Source organism: Monodelphis domestica, chromosome 1, assembly GCF_027887165.1.
Source record: "Monodelphis domestica isolate mMonDom1 chromosome 1, mMonDom1.pri, whole genome shotgun sequence".
Taxonomy (NCBI): Eukaryota; Metazoa; Chordata; class Mammalia; order Didelphimorphia; family Didelphidae; genus Monodelphis; species Monodelphis domestica.
This window is the reverse complement of record NC_077227.1, coordinates 599,395,841-599,409,410: the sequence shown is the minus strand read 5'-3', so window position 1 is coordinate 599,409,410 and position 13,570 is coordinate 599,395,841. Positions and strand designations below refer to the sequence as shown.

The following is a 13,570-nucleotide window of genomic DNA, read 5'->3' as shown; positions in this document are numbered from 1 at the left end:
CTTTGATCCAGTAATTCCACTAGTAGATCTGTATCTCAAACAGATCATAAAAAAGTGGAAAGGACTTACTTATACAAAAATATTTATAGCTGCTCTTTTTGTGGTGACAAAGAATTAGAAATTGAAGGGATGTCTCTCAATTGGAGAATGGCCGAACAAATTGTGGCATATGATGGTGATGGAATACTATTGTGCCATAAGAAATGACGAACAGCATGATTTCATAAAGAGGTGAAAAGACCTACTCGGACTGATGCAGAGGGAAATAAGCAGAACCAGGAGAACATTGTACACTGTAACAGAAATAATGTGGAATGATCAACTATGACAGATCTAACTATTCTCAGCAATACAATGATCCAGGACAGTTCTGGGGGACTTCTGACAAAGAATACTCTCTGCCTCCAGAAAAAAGAACTGTTGGAGTTGGAATGCAGATGAAAGCACATAATTTTTCACTTGTTTATTTGGATTTTTGTTTTGGAGTTTGGGTTTTATGTGATTATTCACTTAGAAAAATTAACAATATGGAAATCTGTTTTGCATGATAATACATGTATAACCCAGATTGAATTAATTGCCAGCTCTGGAATGGGGAAGGGGAGGAAGGGGGACAACTTGGAAAGCTTATGTGGAAATTTGTTATTACATGTAATTAGTACAAAAAAATTAAACTGCCTAATTTAAAAAAAATGAAAAAAACCCTCTCCAAATCAAAACAATACTACATGGATCTACATAGAATACCTGTTTGATTTGATCTCTATGCTCAGCACCACTTAAGTCCTGTAGCTTGAGACTCTCTTTGAACTGAGCCAGGCGGACCCTGGACTCACATCGTTGAGACTTTAGTTGCTGGGTTCTCTCCTGGGCCTGCTGGTTTTTCAACTCTTCCAAAAGGAGGTGGTGGAAGCTATGCATCCGTTCATTATCCTATAAAGCATAAGAAAAGACTTTCATATAAAGTGGAACTTGGAGGAATTTATTGGTGAAGCTATGAACTGATAGAACCATTCTGGAGAGCAATTTGGAACCATGCCCAAAGGGTCACAAAACTGTGCACACCTTTTGACTCAGCAACAGTACTCTTAGGTCTAAATTCCAAAGAGATTCAAGATAGGGGAAAAGGACCTACTTGTACAAAAATATTTATAGCAGCTTTTTTTTTTTTTGTGATAGCAAAGAACTGGAAACTAAAGGGTTGTCTGTCAGTTGGGGAATGGGTGAACAAGTTGTGGTATGTGATTGTGAAGGAATAATAATAAGCCATAAGAATAACGAACAAGATGATCACAGAAAAAGCTGGAAAGATTTATATGAAGTGATTCAAAGTGAAGTGAGCAGAACCAGGAGAATGTTGTACTTAGTAACAGTGATGATGTATGAAGATTAACTGTGAATGAATTAACTTATCCACAATGCAAGGATCCAGGACAACATTAAGGGGCGCATGACCAAAAAAAGGCTATCCATCACCATAGAAAGAACTCAAGGAGTCTGAATGTAGATTCAGCATTCCATTTTTCATTTTATTTCTTCCATGAATTTTTCTCTAGTTTAAGTAATATGTACCTTCTTTCACAACACGATGAATATGGAAATATGTATTGTATGACAGCAGATGGACAACACATATCATATGACCTGTGATCTTATGGAGGAGAGAGGAGTGGGTGAGAGGAAGAGAACATGAATCATGAAATGTCAGAAAATGATTATTAAAAGTTGCATTGACATGTAAAAAGCTAAGAAAGAAATTTTTGAGAAAAGAAAGTAAAAGCTCTATCAGTAGATGGAGTTGGGTGGGGAAAGATTCATTTCAGACATGGGAAACAGTGATGGGCAAAGACTTGGAGACAGAGGAAAAGAGAATAATGGGAGACAAAGTAGTTCAATTTGGCTAGAATGAAGAATGTAGAATGTGGTATAGAGTGGTTGAAAGGGAGTGGTATTTGATAAAGTTGGAAGGGTAGATTGGAGTTGGATTGCTGGAATGCTAAAATCAGAAATTTCTGCTTTATTCAGTAGACAGTGAAGACTCATGGAAAGGTTTTGAGTAGGAGATTTATAGGACTAGAGGAGTGCATGAAAAAAGATTACTTGTGTGTGGAAGGAAGGGTAGGAGGATGAGGGTTAGAGGGGATAGATTGAAGAGGACATAGCCTAGAGGTAGGAAGATCAGTGAAGAGCCTATTAAATAGTCTAGGTGAGAAGAGATGAAAAATGAGGGTATAGAGAGTAGAAAGGAAGTGAGTGAGTGAGTGAGTGAGGAGTAGAGAGATGGTGAAAGTAGAATGGAAAGGACTTTTTCAGTTTTCAGTTTAAGTGGGTTGGGATAAAGGTGGCCAATCTCAAAATTGTCATTTCACAAGTGGCCTGATTCTGGGAGGCCATCACAACTTTTTTTGGTCCTCTCTCTTTTCTCAAATGATGATGATGATGATGTGTATATATATATATATATATATATATATATATATCTGTTTATTCGTTGAATCTTTCTGATGGAATGTAAATTCCTTAAGGGCAGGGACTGTTTTGTTGTTTTGTCCTTGAATCTCCAGAACGTTACCTTGAAAATAGTAGGTACTTAATAAATGCTTATTGCATTGGACTGAAGCCATGGAAGATATGCTGGATGTTGGGGGCAGTATGCTGCTCTGGTCCATTTTTGGATAAACCTGACTTCCCACTCCCCATTTTGTTTTCTTTCTCCCTTTCTTTCTTTCATTCTCCTGTGATGTGGATAGGGTATTAGACTTAGAGTTAAGAAGACTTGAGGTGGAATCTTCCCTGGCATGTCTGGCTATGTGACCATTGTTAAGTCACCTTTCTCAGCCTCAGTTTTCCCATATGTAAAATGGGGATGATAACAAAAGTATCTATCTCTCAGGGGTTAATTGTGAGGATCAAATGAGATAATCTCTAAAGTTCTCTGAAAATCATTAAGCACTATATAGACAGATTTGTGAGCAGTCGCCTGAATGCTGAGTTTAATACCTAGGAAGAACCTTGTAAAACCCAAACCTATAATCAACCATGGGAGGAATAAATCCATTTCTTTTATTCTCCCCCTCACCCCCACCAATTTCAAGACCCTGGATGCCTGAGGGACATCTTTTGGAAATTTGTTTATAAAGTAGGGAATAAGTTCAGACTTGCTTTCTAGTTGAAATCAATATGCTTAGATATGACAGCAGCTTGGCATTACCTTCTCATGGCGCTTGGTCAACTGTTGCTTGTGGAGGGAATACTGTTCCTTCACCTGCTGCTTGAAGAGTTGATACTTGTCTTGTAAGTGAGACTGCTCCAGCTGCCAGATTACAGCCTCCCGGGCTGGAGAGAAGAGGATTCTCCATCACCACAAATTCTAGTGATGTCATTTCTTATAATTATATATTTTCTCAGTCAATAGGCAATAATATAATCACTATCATGGGGAGCAGAAATCTGCAAAATCTTCTGCTGTGAAAAAAGTGGTCCTTAAATTCTAGAAAATTGTGAATGACTGAACTAGGTGATCCTTAAGACCCCTTCCAGATCCAGCATTATGTGACTTTCTGCCAAAAGATGGTCCTATCCATTTTCTGCCTCTGTTCCACCAAGCTGATCTAGTCAGTTGGATCCTTAGATACTCTGATGAGGTCCCCAACCTTGATGGGAAAGCCCTATGAAATACAATCTATGAGGAATGCCCCTTCTTCCCAGATCCATGGCAACTGGCTGATAATCTTTGGGAAGTTCCTTCAATTACAGAGATGTATATAAGTTACTTCCTCAAGATATTCTTAACTTTACAGACCAAACACCAGATCTTGGTTCAAAGTCCTCAAACTGCCTCCAACCTGGTTTTTTCATATACTACTCCCCTTCATGCATTCTACATTTCACATTCTGAATACACCTTGGATTACTTTCTCTCCCATTCACATCCTTTCCTCTATGGTCTACATACCTTTGCTTATCTTGCCTGGGTCCTGTAGGAAAAGATGACTAATTCTTAAAAGAGCTCTCTCTATTAAAATTCTACCTGTGGAGACAGCTAGGTAGCACATTGGATAGAGTATCAGGTCTGGAGTATGGAGGACTTGAGTTCAAATCTGGCCCCAGTAATTTCCTAGCTGTGTGACCTTAGGCAAGTCACTTAACCCCAATTGCCTAGCTGTGGGCACTCTTCTTTCTTAGAATGGATACTAAGACAGAAAGTGTGTATTAAAAAAAAAATTCTACATGGAATGATATTTCCTCTCTAGGCCATACATTCATTTCCCTACCAAAGTCTGTAGCACAACCACTGAACATGGAGGTCAACCCATAATTCCAACCTAAGCTTAGGTGGGGATGGATTGGGTGGTGTAGTCTGGAAGGAGTGGCCTTGTCAATAGAATTCCCTGCCATTATACTCTGGCCTAGATGCATGTGTTGATGTTCCAAGGTCTGTACATTCTTCATTCCAGGATCCCTGCTAGCCTTTCTCATGGGAAGTTTGGATTGTAATGGAATCACTGATTGGGAGGGAACTTTGTGTCATCCAGTCTTTTTCTTAACCAAAGTATATACAATTTTACAATATCCCTAATAAGTAGTTATCTATCCTCTAGTGAACGCATTCAGTAATGAAGAACTCATTACCTAAAAAGACACATAATTCAATTTTTGGACAGCTCTATTGAGGAAGTTCTTCCTGTTGGTCCTCTGTTTGCCCTTTGGAGTCTCTCAGAATATAATTAATTCTCTTTTTTAAAAGAAGCCTTTACCATCTGCCTTAGAATTGATACTAAGAAGTTGTTCCAAAGGAGAAGTGCATTAAGAACTAGGCAATTGGGATTAAGTGACCTGCCCAGGGTCATATAGCTAGCAAGTATCTGAGGCCCCATTTGAACTCAAGAGCTCCCTACTCCAGGCCTGGATCTCCATGCACTGAGTCACCTAGCTGCCCTAAGTTAATTCCTCTTATAAATAATGGTCTTTCAAATACATGAAAATATGCCACATCCTCCCCATGTATTTCTATCTTCAGGCTAAACACTCCTGTATCCTTTACCCATCACTCCTAATTCACAGGTTTGAGTCAAATTCTACCTCTTTTGAGGCTGTGGATTTTACTAGTGCATTCCCATTCAATGGAGGTCACTTTTTTCTTATGCTCCTGGATCAGTTTCTGTAGCGCTTGATTTAGCTGTTCTTGCTGCTGCTGGAGAAACCTCTGCTCCTGACGGAAAAGAGGAAGACACTTTTCATCTAGTACCAACATTAGTAATGTCACCATCACCATCCTCACCATCAATCACCATCGACATCACCATTACCACAATCATTACCACCACCATCATCCCCATTCCCATTCATCACAATCACCATCATTACCACATCACCATTACCTCCATCATCCCCATCATCATCCACCACAATCACCATCACTACCACAACACCATTACCTCCATCATCCCTATCCCCATCCACCGTATTCACTATCATCCCCATCCCCATCTACCACAATCACCATCACCATCACCATTACCATCATGTAACATTTCTTGATCTACTGTTGGGTGCAGAGTATCATGACTAAGCCCTGGAGACAAGGAGATACTTAAGACAGGATCCCTTATCTTAAGGCATTTGAATTGGAGGGATCCCCCCTTTTTTGATAAGGGAGCAGTCTAAAGACAGTCTAGTGGATAGTGGATAGAAGACCAGCCTAAAAGTCAGAAAGATCTGGATTGATGTCTTGCCTTTGACATGATTAGTTGTATGAAGTAACTTAACCTCTCATTGGCCTCAACCAACTCTCTAAGACTATATATTAAAAATGAATTATTGATCTATATATGTGAATAGAGTTTTCTATACAGATAGAATCAGAAAGGAAAATCCTACAGGATCCAGTTAGACTATACAAGGTCCATAAGCTTGAAAATGCATTGCCCTGGGGCAGTTAGGTAGCACAGTGTATAGAGTGCCAGACCTGGAGTCTGGAGGACCTGGGTTCAAATTTGGACTTAAATACTTCTTTGATATGCGGTCCTGGGCAAGTCATTTAGCTCCAATTGCAAATAAATAATCTATGTAAAGCACTTTGTAAATCTTAAAGCCTGTGTAGGAAGCAAGTGGTTCAGTGAATAGAGAGTTAAACCTGGAGTCTCCAAATCCAGCCTCAGACACTTACTTAGCTATATGACCCTAGGTTATTAATTTCTGCTTGCCTCAATTTCTTCATTTGTAAAATAGGGACAAATAGTATCCACCTCCCTGAAGTGTTATGAGATTCAAATGAGATGACATTTGTAAAGTACTATGTAAGTCTTAAAAGTGCTTTATAATGCCCGGGTTCAAATCTAGTCTCATAAATCTCCTAGATGTGTGAACTTGGGCAAGTCACTTAACTCCAATCACCTAGCCTTTGCCACTTTCTTTCTTAGAATTGGACACTAAGAGAAAAAGTAAGGGTTTTCTTTAAAAGACTAGAAAATGTTTGTTATTATTTATTATTTTTCATCAGAGACTTTGACATTTCATTCTAACATTTGATTTGGCATACCTCAAAATTTATACTCATGAGCTTAAATCTATATAGGAGGACATTAAAATATGTACACTTGTGAAAAGTAACATTCAAAAATGTTCCTTCAAGAAACAGCCTGCTTGCTATTCGCTAGGCTGTGATCTAGCCTGTCTAACCCTAGTCCCAAATCAGATGGGACCCAAAGCAGCACAGTTTTTTGGAAGACCTAAATCCACCTAATCACTTTGTTCTCCTTTTCCCACCATCTTTTTTTTAACTCTTACCTTCCATCTTAGAATCAATACTATGAACTGGTTCCAAGGGAGAAGAGTGACGTGGGTGAGGCAATGGAGAGGAAGTGTCTTTCCCAGGGTCACACAGCTAAGACATGTCAGAAGCCAGATTTGAACCTCCCATCTCTAGACCTGACTCTCCATCCACTGAGCTACCTACCTGCCCCCATTTTCCATCACCTTTAAATCCTTATAACCTCCTCCAAATTAAGGCCCTCTCTTAGTGAGAATCACGTGGGGATACCTGATGTCCTCTTATATATTATCCCAATTTTTGCATCAGTACATCAGTGCCTCCAACTCTAGGCAGGTGATGGGTGGCGTGTGTCTGGAGTGGCATCTGGACCTGCTGGTGTTTCTCTTCATCTCAGACTCTCATCCCCATGCCTCAGGGAGGTGTCCCTGGGCGCTGGACAGACACAAGAAAGCAGTTCCTTACCTCTTTCCTGTTCTCCCTCAGCGCGGGCAACCTCCGATTGTAATCTTTCTCTTGCTGGGCTTTCAGGCGCCTCGCCTGGTCCTGGAGCCTCTGGGTATACTCTGTTTCTAACCTGTCGGTGATCTGCTGGTGATGGCGGTCCACAGCCTCCACTTGGCTGTCGTAGTGTTGTTTCTTACCCTGTGGAGAGATGGGTCACCACTCCATTCCTCACTCTGGTTGGATTCTACGATGTTCTTGGCATCACCGTATTTATCGCCATAAAGCATGGAACAGGGTTGAGTCTCCTCCTGTAGTGGGAAGGTTTGCTCCTGGGAGTGAGTGAGCAGGGGAGACTGGAGGAGCATGCAGGTCTCCTGTTTCCTTGGGAAATGCATTCCACATTTTTCTATCCTAGCTCTTGGTTGGGTATAGGTAGCCTTCCTTAGAGGTGACTTGGCATTTAATTTATTTTTTTATTTTTTTCCATTTATAATTATTTATTAAATAATAAAAAGTGAGCCAGAGTAAGAAAAAGCACCAGTGAGTTGGCATTTTAAATAAGACAGGGAAACAAATCAAGTTTTAGTAACGCCAAAGTGGAGTTCTTTGATGATTCAGGAGAATTCTCTGATCGTCCCCTAATCATAAGCAAGAGAGCTGAAAGCACTGGAAGGGGAGGACAGAGGGAAAGAGAGTGTGTTTTAGTGCACATGCCAGTTCCTAAGGCTTTGAGGAAATGGGTATGTCTTCTACTATCTCTTCATATTTTGAAGTAAGCACAAAATGAATAAACAACTAAACTAAATCCTCTTTTTTATTCAGTTTCCTCATCTGCAAAATGGGTACAACCATACGTTTATTACCCACTTTGCAAAGGTCAGTTGGTGCTCTTGACCCATACTGAAGGTGACAGGATTACAGTTACCGTCATTTCCAGCTCTATGTGTCGGAACATCTGTTCCCTCTGCTGATGGTGTCTCTGGTCCAGCTGGCCCTGGGCCCTCTGCTCTTCTTTCTGAAGAAGGCGAAGCTCTTGCAACTCCTTTCGGCTAAAATATAGCACATCATTCAGAATCAAGATAGGGTATCTGCAAATATTACCTGGGGAGTTGGGGGATTGATCCATCTTATAGATGTGAACACTGAGGCCAAAACAAAGAAAACCACTGATGGAGCAGAAACCAGTTCCTGGGAAGGTTGGCTGCCCAACACAGGAGAGCTATTGTGCCAGAGTGATAGGAGGTCTAAGGACTCAGATTGAATTTCATTTTTGTCACTTATTAACTCTGTAACTTAAGGCAAGTCACAGTCTCAGGCTTTTAAAAAATTGATTTTAATACATTTCCACATAAGTTTTCTGAAGTTATATGATCTGAATTATCTCCCTCCCTTTCAGGCTTTTAACAAAATGTGACTTTTATTTAATTTTTATTCCCCTCCCCATTTACTATGTGGAAGTGCTTAGGATGGTCCCTTCCCATCAGAATGCAACCAGGTAGGGCTGATGGAACTCCTGTATTCACCTGCCGAAGTTCTTTCTAGTCCCTCCTGTTAATGAGGGAGTCACTACTGCCCATTGAGGCAGTGCTGAACAAATGCTGCATGTGTGTATGTATGTCCTTTGGCATAGCCTGATGAACTGTTTACATCTGTTTCTAGTAACTGAGGCTCAAAGCAGACATGCATCTGTCCATCCTGGACTATTGTGGGAAACTCTTTCTCACCTCAGTACCAAAAGAGGAAACCCTGGAGGGTTTCCTGAGACAGCAGGTATTTCCTGCTCATGTTTCCCAAGGCTTAAGGTGGGAAAGGACCTCATGGCGTCATCTAGTCTATCCTTCTGCCATGAAGGGGATGGACTGGGTCCAACAGGTGGTTGGAGGACTTTTCTGGGTTTCTCACTCTTTGCCCTTGACCCCCTTCTGTTATGTGGACATAATCAATAATTTAGAAATCTATCACTCCTGTTCTCTAGCCCAAACAAACACCCTGCTTCCTTTGGGAAGTGCCTCTTGGGTCCTTTCTGGTTTGCCAAAGAGCATTTGGTTCCCCTCTGGGAATGAGGAGTTAGGGTGAATCTTTTCTCCTACCGGGCTGAACGGACGCTCTCTCCTCTGCGGTCAGCCTCCTGCACAGGCCTAGAAGTCGTCACACTGACCTCCTTCCCGTCCACCACAAACTTGCGGGTTTTCTTTACAGTTTTTCTGAAGGAAAGGGGGCCCTGAAGCCAAAGCACAGAAAGGTTTGGATCCCTGGGAGCTCCATCATCCATCATCATCCTGGGGGTTGAAGGGGAGGAAGTTCTGTCCTTTTCCACGAGGGGGCAGCCTCCCTCCTTTGTTCTGGCCCCTCTCCTAGAACCCCTCCAACCAGCTTCGTTGCAGGATAATAACTCTTACTGATTCCAGCTTTGTAGGTAGAAAACTCTTGCAAACATCTTAATTGAGACAAAACCTGAACTGTCCAGGGAAGAAAGTGAAATCTACCTTGTTGATTGATCAGTTCTGGGTATGTGACTATCTGCAAGGTGGTTTTTTATTCCAGTTGGCCCTGGGAAACCCTCTATCTAGCTCTTGCCAAGGTCCCCTTCTCCATAAACAGCCTTACCTGGCTAGTGTCACTTGTAGCTGGTGGTGGCCGGGCATTGGGAATATCACCACCAGTCACATGTCTTTCATTGTCTCTTGGGTCCTTTCCCTCCAAAGGGCTTGCCTCAGTCTTCTGGACTCTGCCTTCTTTTCCCGATTGATCATTGGTTCTGGGTTCCAAGCTCCCTTCTGAGAAATTAACTTTTTTCTTCTCCTTCAGGGTCTCAAGGATTTCTGTCCCTGTTGGCTTCTCCAGGGCCTCTGCTGTCCCAGCCAGCTTTAGGGCAGGGTGCTGGCAATCCTCTGGGACTCTAGTTGGTCCCTCAAGGGGTGTAGGTTGGGCATCTTCCATGACATTTAGAAAGGTCTCTCCAGGGGCCACTACGACATTACCTACCATTTCCAGGTTCTCTTTCTTGCCTTTGGAGATATCTGTCTGTGCTTCTTTCTTTTCACACTGTATGGTCACTCCTTGATTTTCCCTTTCCAAGGAATGAGCCTCCTGCCCTTTGAGTCTCTTTGATTTCCCTGTTGAGTCTGGGGACGTGTTCTTGGCATCTTCAGTTTTTAACTCTTGTGTTTCTCTCAGCAGCAAATCTGTACCCCTTGTCTCTGGCTTTGGGGGGCAGTGTTCCTTTTGGTATGGGAAGTGGGTTGTGTTGAGTGGTGCTGTTGGATTCTGGGTACCAGAGCCCAGTTCATGTCCTAAGTTGGAGGACTCTTGAGGGCAGCAGAGATAGTGTCCTGAATTCTCTGGCATTGGTTCTTCAGCATCTTTGGGCAGGTTAGCTTGAATGTGGGCCCCTGGGTCCTGGGAGCTCAGGAATCTGGTCCTGATCTGGCAGGGATTGGAAGCCTCCAATGCACACTCATCTCCTGAGTTTTTATCTTTTGTGAGAAGACTGGACACAAATGTTGTGTCCAGGTGCTGAGCTTTGGTCTCCTCCACCTGTGCATCCCCATTCCATTGTTTGCAAGGAGAGCTGACTTTCCTTTCTTTATCTGGCCCAACAGGCAGCCTCTCATATGAGGAAATCTTCTCCAGGTTTCCTCTGGGATCATGCTTCTCCTCTGAATTCTCCAGAACTGCTGTAGCATTGGTTGGTGTGGGGGCTTCCAGTTCCAGAATAACTTGCTGTTGGTCTCCTGTTGAGGGGCAGATAACAGTAAGGGGAGAAATTTGCTCTCCAGTGCCTGAGCCAAAATTTTCCTGATTCTCTATCTGAGAAGTGCTACTGTGAGTAGGAGTTAGTTCTTTTGCCAGGGGTCCCTCTTGTCCTTCAGGGAGGATTATGGAGAAGCATGGGGAGAGCTGTGACTCCTGTGGCTTATTTGGAGAATTAGTCTCTGTTGCGTAGTCAATCAGCGTGTCTTGTTCAGGGGAGAGTGCCTTGGGAATGGGAAGAAGAGCATTGCTCTGGGAGTCTAGCCTGGCCTGAGGCTTAGTGCTGGAAGAGAGTTGTTCTTCCCAAAGGTCTTTCCCACTTAGAGTGGCCAATGGCTCATGAATCTCCTGGGCTAGTGGATCAAGAATATCCTGGGACTTCAATCCACCAAAGAATGACCTTCGTCTCATTAATTTCAAGATATCTGAAGGGCCCTTGGAGGAAAGCTTCATGGAACCTTGAGAGTCAAGGGGAACGACCAGCATGGGTGCAGACTTGCGTCTCATCTGCTTCTTCAAACTGGAAGTCCGGCCCGCTCTTGGCCGAAGCAACCTTTGGTTTGGACCAACAGAACTGTGCCTGCTGAGCCCAGGTCCCTTTGCATCAGGAGAATCAGCCAGGGAATTGGTACCCCCACCATCAAGTGGCTTGTTTGGAGAATCTCCCTGGGGGTTTTCTTGGAGGGTTGCTTGATTCTCCTCCATGACCTGAGGTTGAAAGTCATTCTCTTTGACTGCTAGAGTTGTAGGAAGGAGCTGGACACCTTTGTTGGTGCTTTTGCTTCTATCCGGCTTCTCCAAGGACAACTTCCTGTCTTTTGAATGCTTCTCTGCCTCTATAGGAGGACCGCCGCCACTGGACAGGGACTGCTTATGTTGTTGACTTGGCTGAGAGGCAAAGAGAGAAGAAAGAGGGGGCCTCATTGTCTTTTATCAATAACAGCTTACATTTCCATAGCACTCTCAGGGTTCATTTTCCCTTCTTTGCAACTCCAGAGCTTAGCTCGTGCCTGGAGCAAGGACTTAATAAATCTTTGTTAACTGACTAAGGGAACACTCCTTGTATCTGTGATATGAGAATATAGTTCTGTGCCATAGACAGGGAAGCTATTATTATCTCTGTTTTGGAGAGGAGAAAACTGAATCTCAGAGAGCTAAAGTGTCTTACTCAGAGAGACATAATAAGCAGCTTAGCTGAGATTTTAACCCAGGGCATCTGATTTGAAGTATCTTCTTTCTACTATCCTATTATTGGTTTTTTCTACTATTCCTGGGCACCCTCAGTTGTCTCTCTCCTCTAATCTGAGGGCTGGAAAGCAGAGCAAAAAAAAAATCCCCTTATAGACATTCCTGAAGGGCTTATGGGAAAGAATGCTATCTACGTTGAGAAAAAATGATGGGAGTAGAAATGCAAAAGCAAAACATATGACATCACTTATCATATGTATATATGGGTATGCGATTTGGGGTTTTGGCTTTAAAAGATTGCTTTATAGCAAAAATGAATAATATGGAAATAGGTATCAAGTGACAACATTTGTACAACCCATTGGGATTGCTTGTTAGCTCTGGGAGGGGGAGGGAAAGAAAATGAATCATGGAAACATGGAAAAATATTCTTAAAAATAAATAAAATTTAAAAAATGATGTACATATTATATGTAATGTACAATAAACATTTATTAAGCACCTCAAAATTAAAAAAATAAAAGATCACTTTACTGCAAATATGAATAATATGGAAATGGGTTTTGAACAATGATACATGTATAACCCAGTGGAATTGCTCTTCAGCTCTGGAAGGGGGGAGGGAAGAGGGGTGGGAAAAATCATGAATCATGTAACCATGGAAAATATTCTAAATAAATATGTTAATGTTTAAAAAAGAAAAAAATCTCTTTAGAGTAGAATTTCCAACTTGTCATTTCCCACCAGCTGCTTTGCTTGGCTCCAACTCCATGAACATCATATCCTGCTCCCATCCTTGTCACTCACCCCCTTTCAGTTTCCTTTTGAGAATTGTCTTTCTACATTTTATTATAAGCTTCCTGAGGGCAGAAACTCTTTCTTTTTCTTATTTGAATCTCCAGTACTTAGCATAGTGCCTGGCACATAATAGGCACTTAATCAATGTTTACTGATTATTGTTTGATCAATTATTGTTTATTGACTATTCCTTATCATTCTTTTTTTTAAAAAAACTCTTACTTTTCATCTTAGAATTAGTACTGTGTATTGGTTCCAAGGCCAAAGAGCAGAAAGGACTAGATAATGGGGGTTAAGTGACTTGCCCAGGGTCCCACAGCTGGGAAGTGTTTGAGGGTACATTTGAACCTGAGCCCCTTTCCTTACTATTTTTTGCCCAAAGTCACACCACGGACACACACTCCTAATGAGAGACCCTTGATGTTCATGAAAATCTGTGCCTGCTCTGTAATTTGTCATCTTATAGAATTGCCTGCGGGCACTGAGAATTTAAGTGAATTTTTCAGGGTCTCACAGCTACTATGTACCAGTAGGACTTGGATGCAGGCTTTCTGACTCTAAGGTTTTTGCTCTATCCAAGATAGCAGACTATCTTTCTTTATAATATTAGAA

General features: G+C 41.9%; 1 protein-coding gene across 1 annotated transcript in view; it reads right to left on the bottom strand.

Annotated features, from left to right (window-relative positions):
• LOC100033185 (STE20-like serine/threonine-protein kinase) overlaps positions 1 to 13,570 on the bottom strand; it is a 64,549-nt gene that overhangs the window by 9,345 nt on the left and 41,634 nt on the right. The window contains exons 9-15 of the mRNA XM_056817762.1: positions 9,827 to 11,860; positions 9,310 to 9,440; positions 8,145 to 8,268; positions 7,238 to 7,417; positions 5,083 to 5,212; positions 3,212 to 3,336; positions 748 to 933 (exon numbers count right to left, since the gene is read on the bottom strand). Coding sequence (XP_056673740.1) covers positions 748 to 933; positions 3,212 to 3,336; positions 5,083 to 5,212; positions 7,238 to 7,417; positions 8,145 to 8,268; positions 9,310 to 9,440; positions 9,827 to 11,860 — 2,910 coding nt within the window. The remainder of the gene's footprint in view (positions 1 to 747; positions 934 to 3,211; positions 3,337 to 5,082; positions 5,213 to 7,237; positions 7,418 to 8,144; positions 8,269 to 9,309; positions 9,441 to 9,826; positions 11,861 to 13,570) is intronic.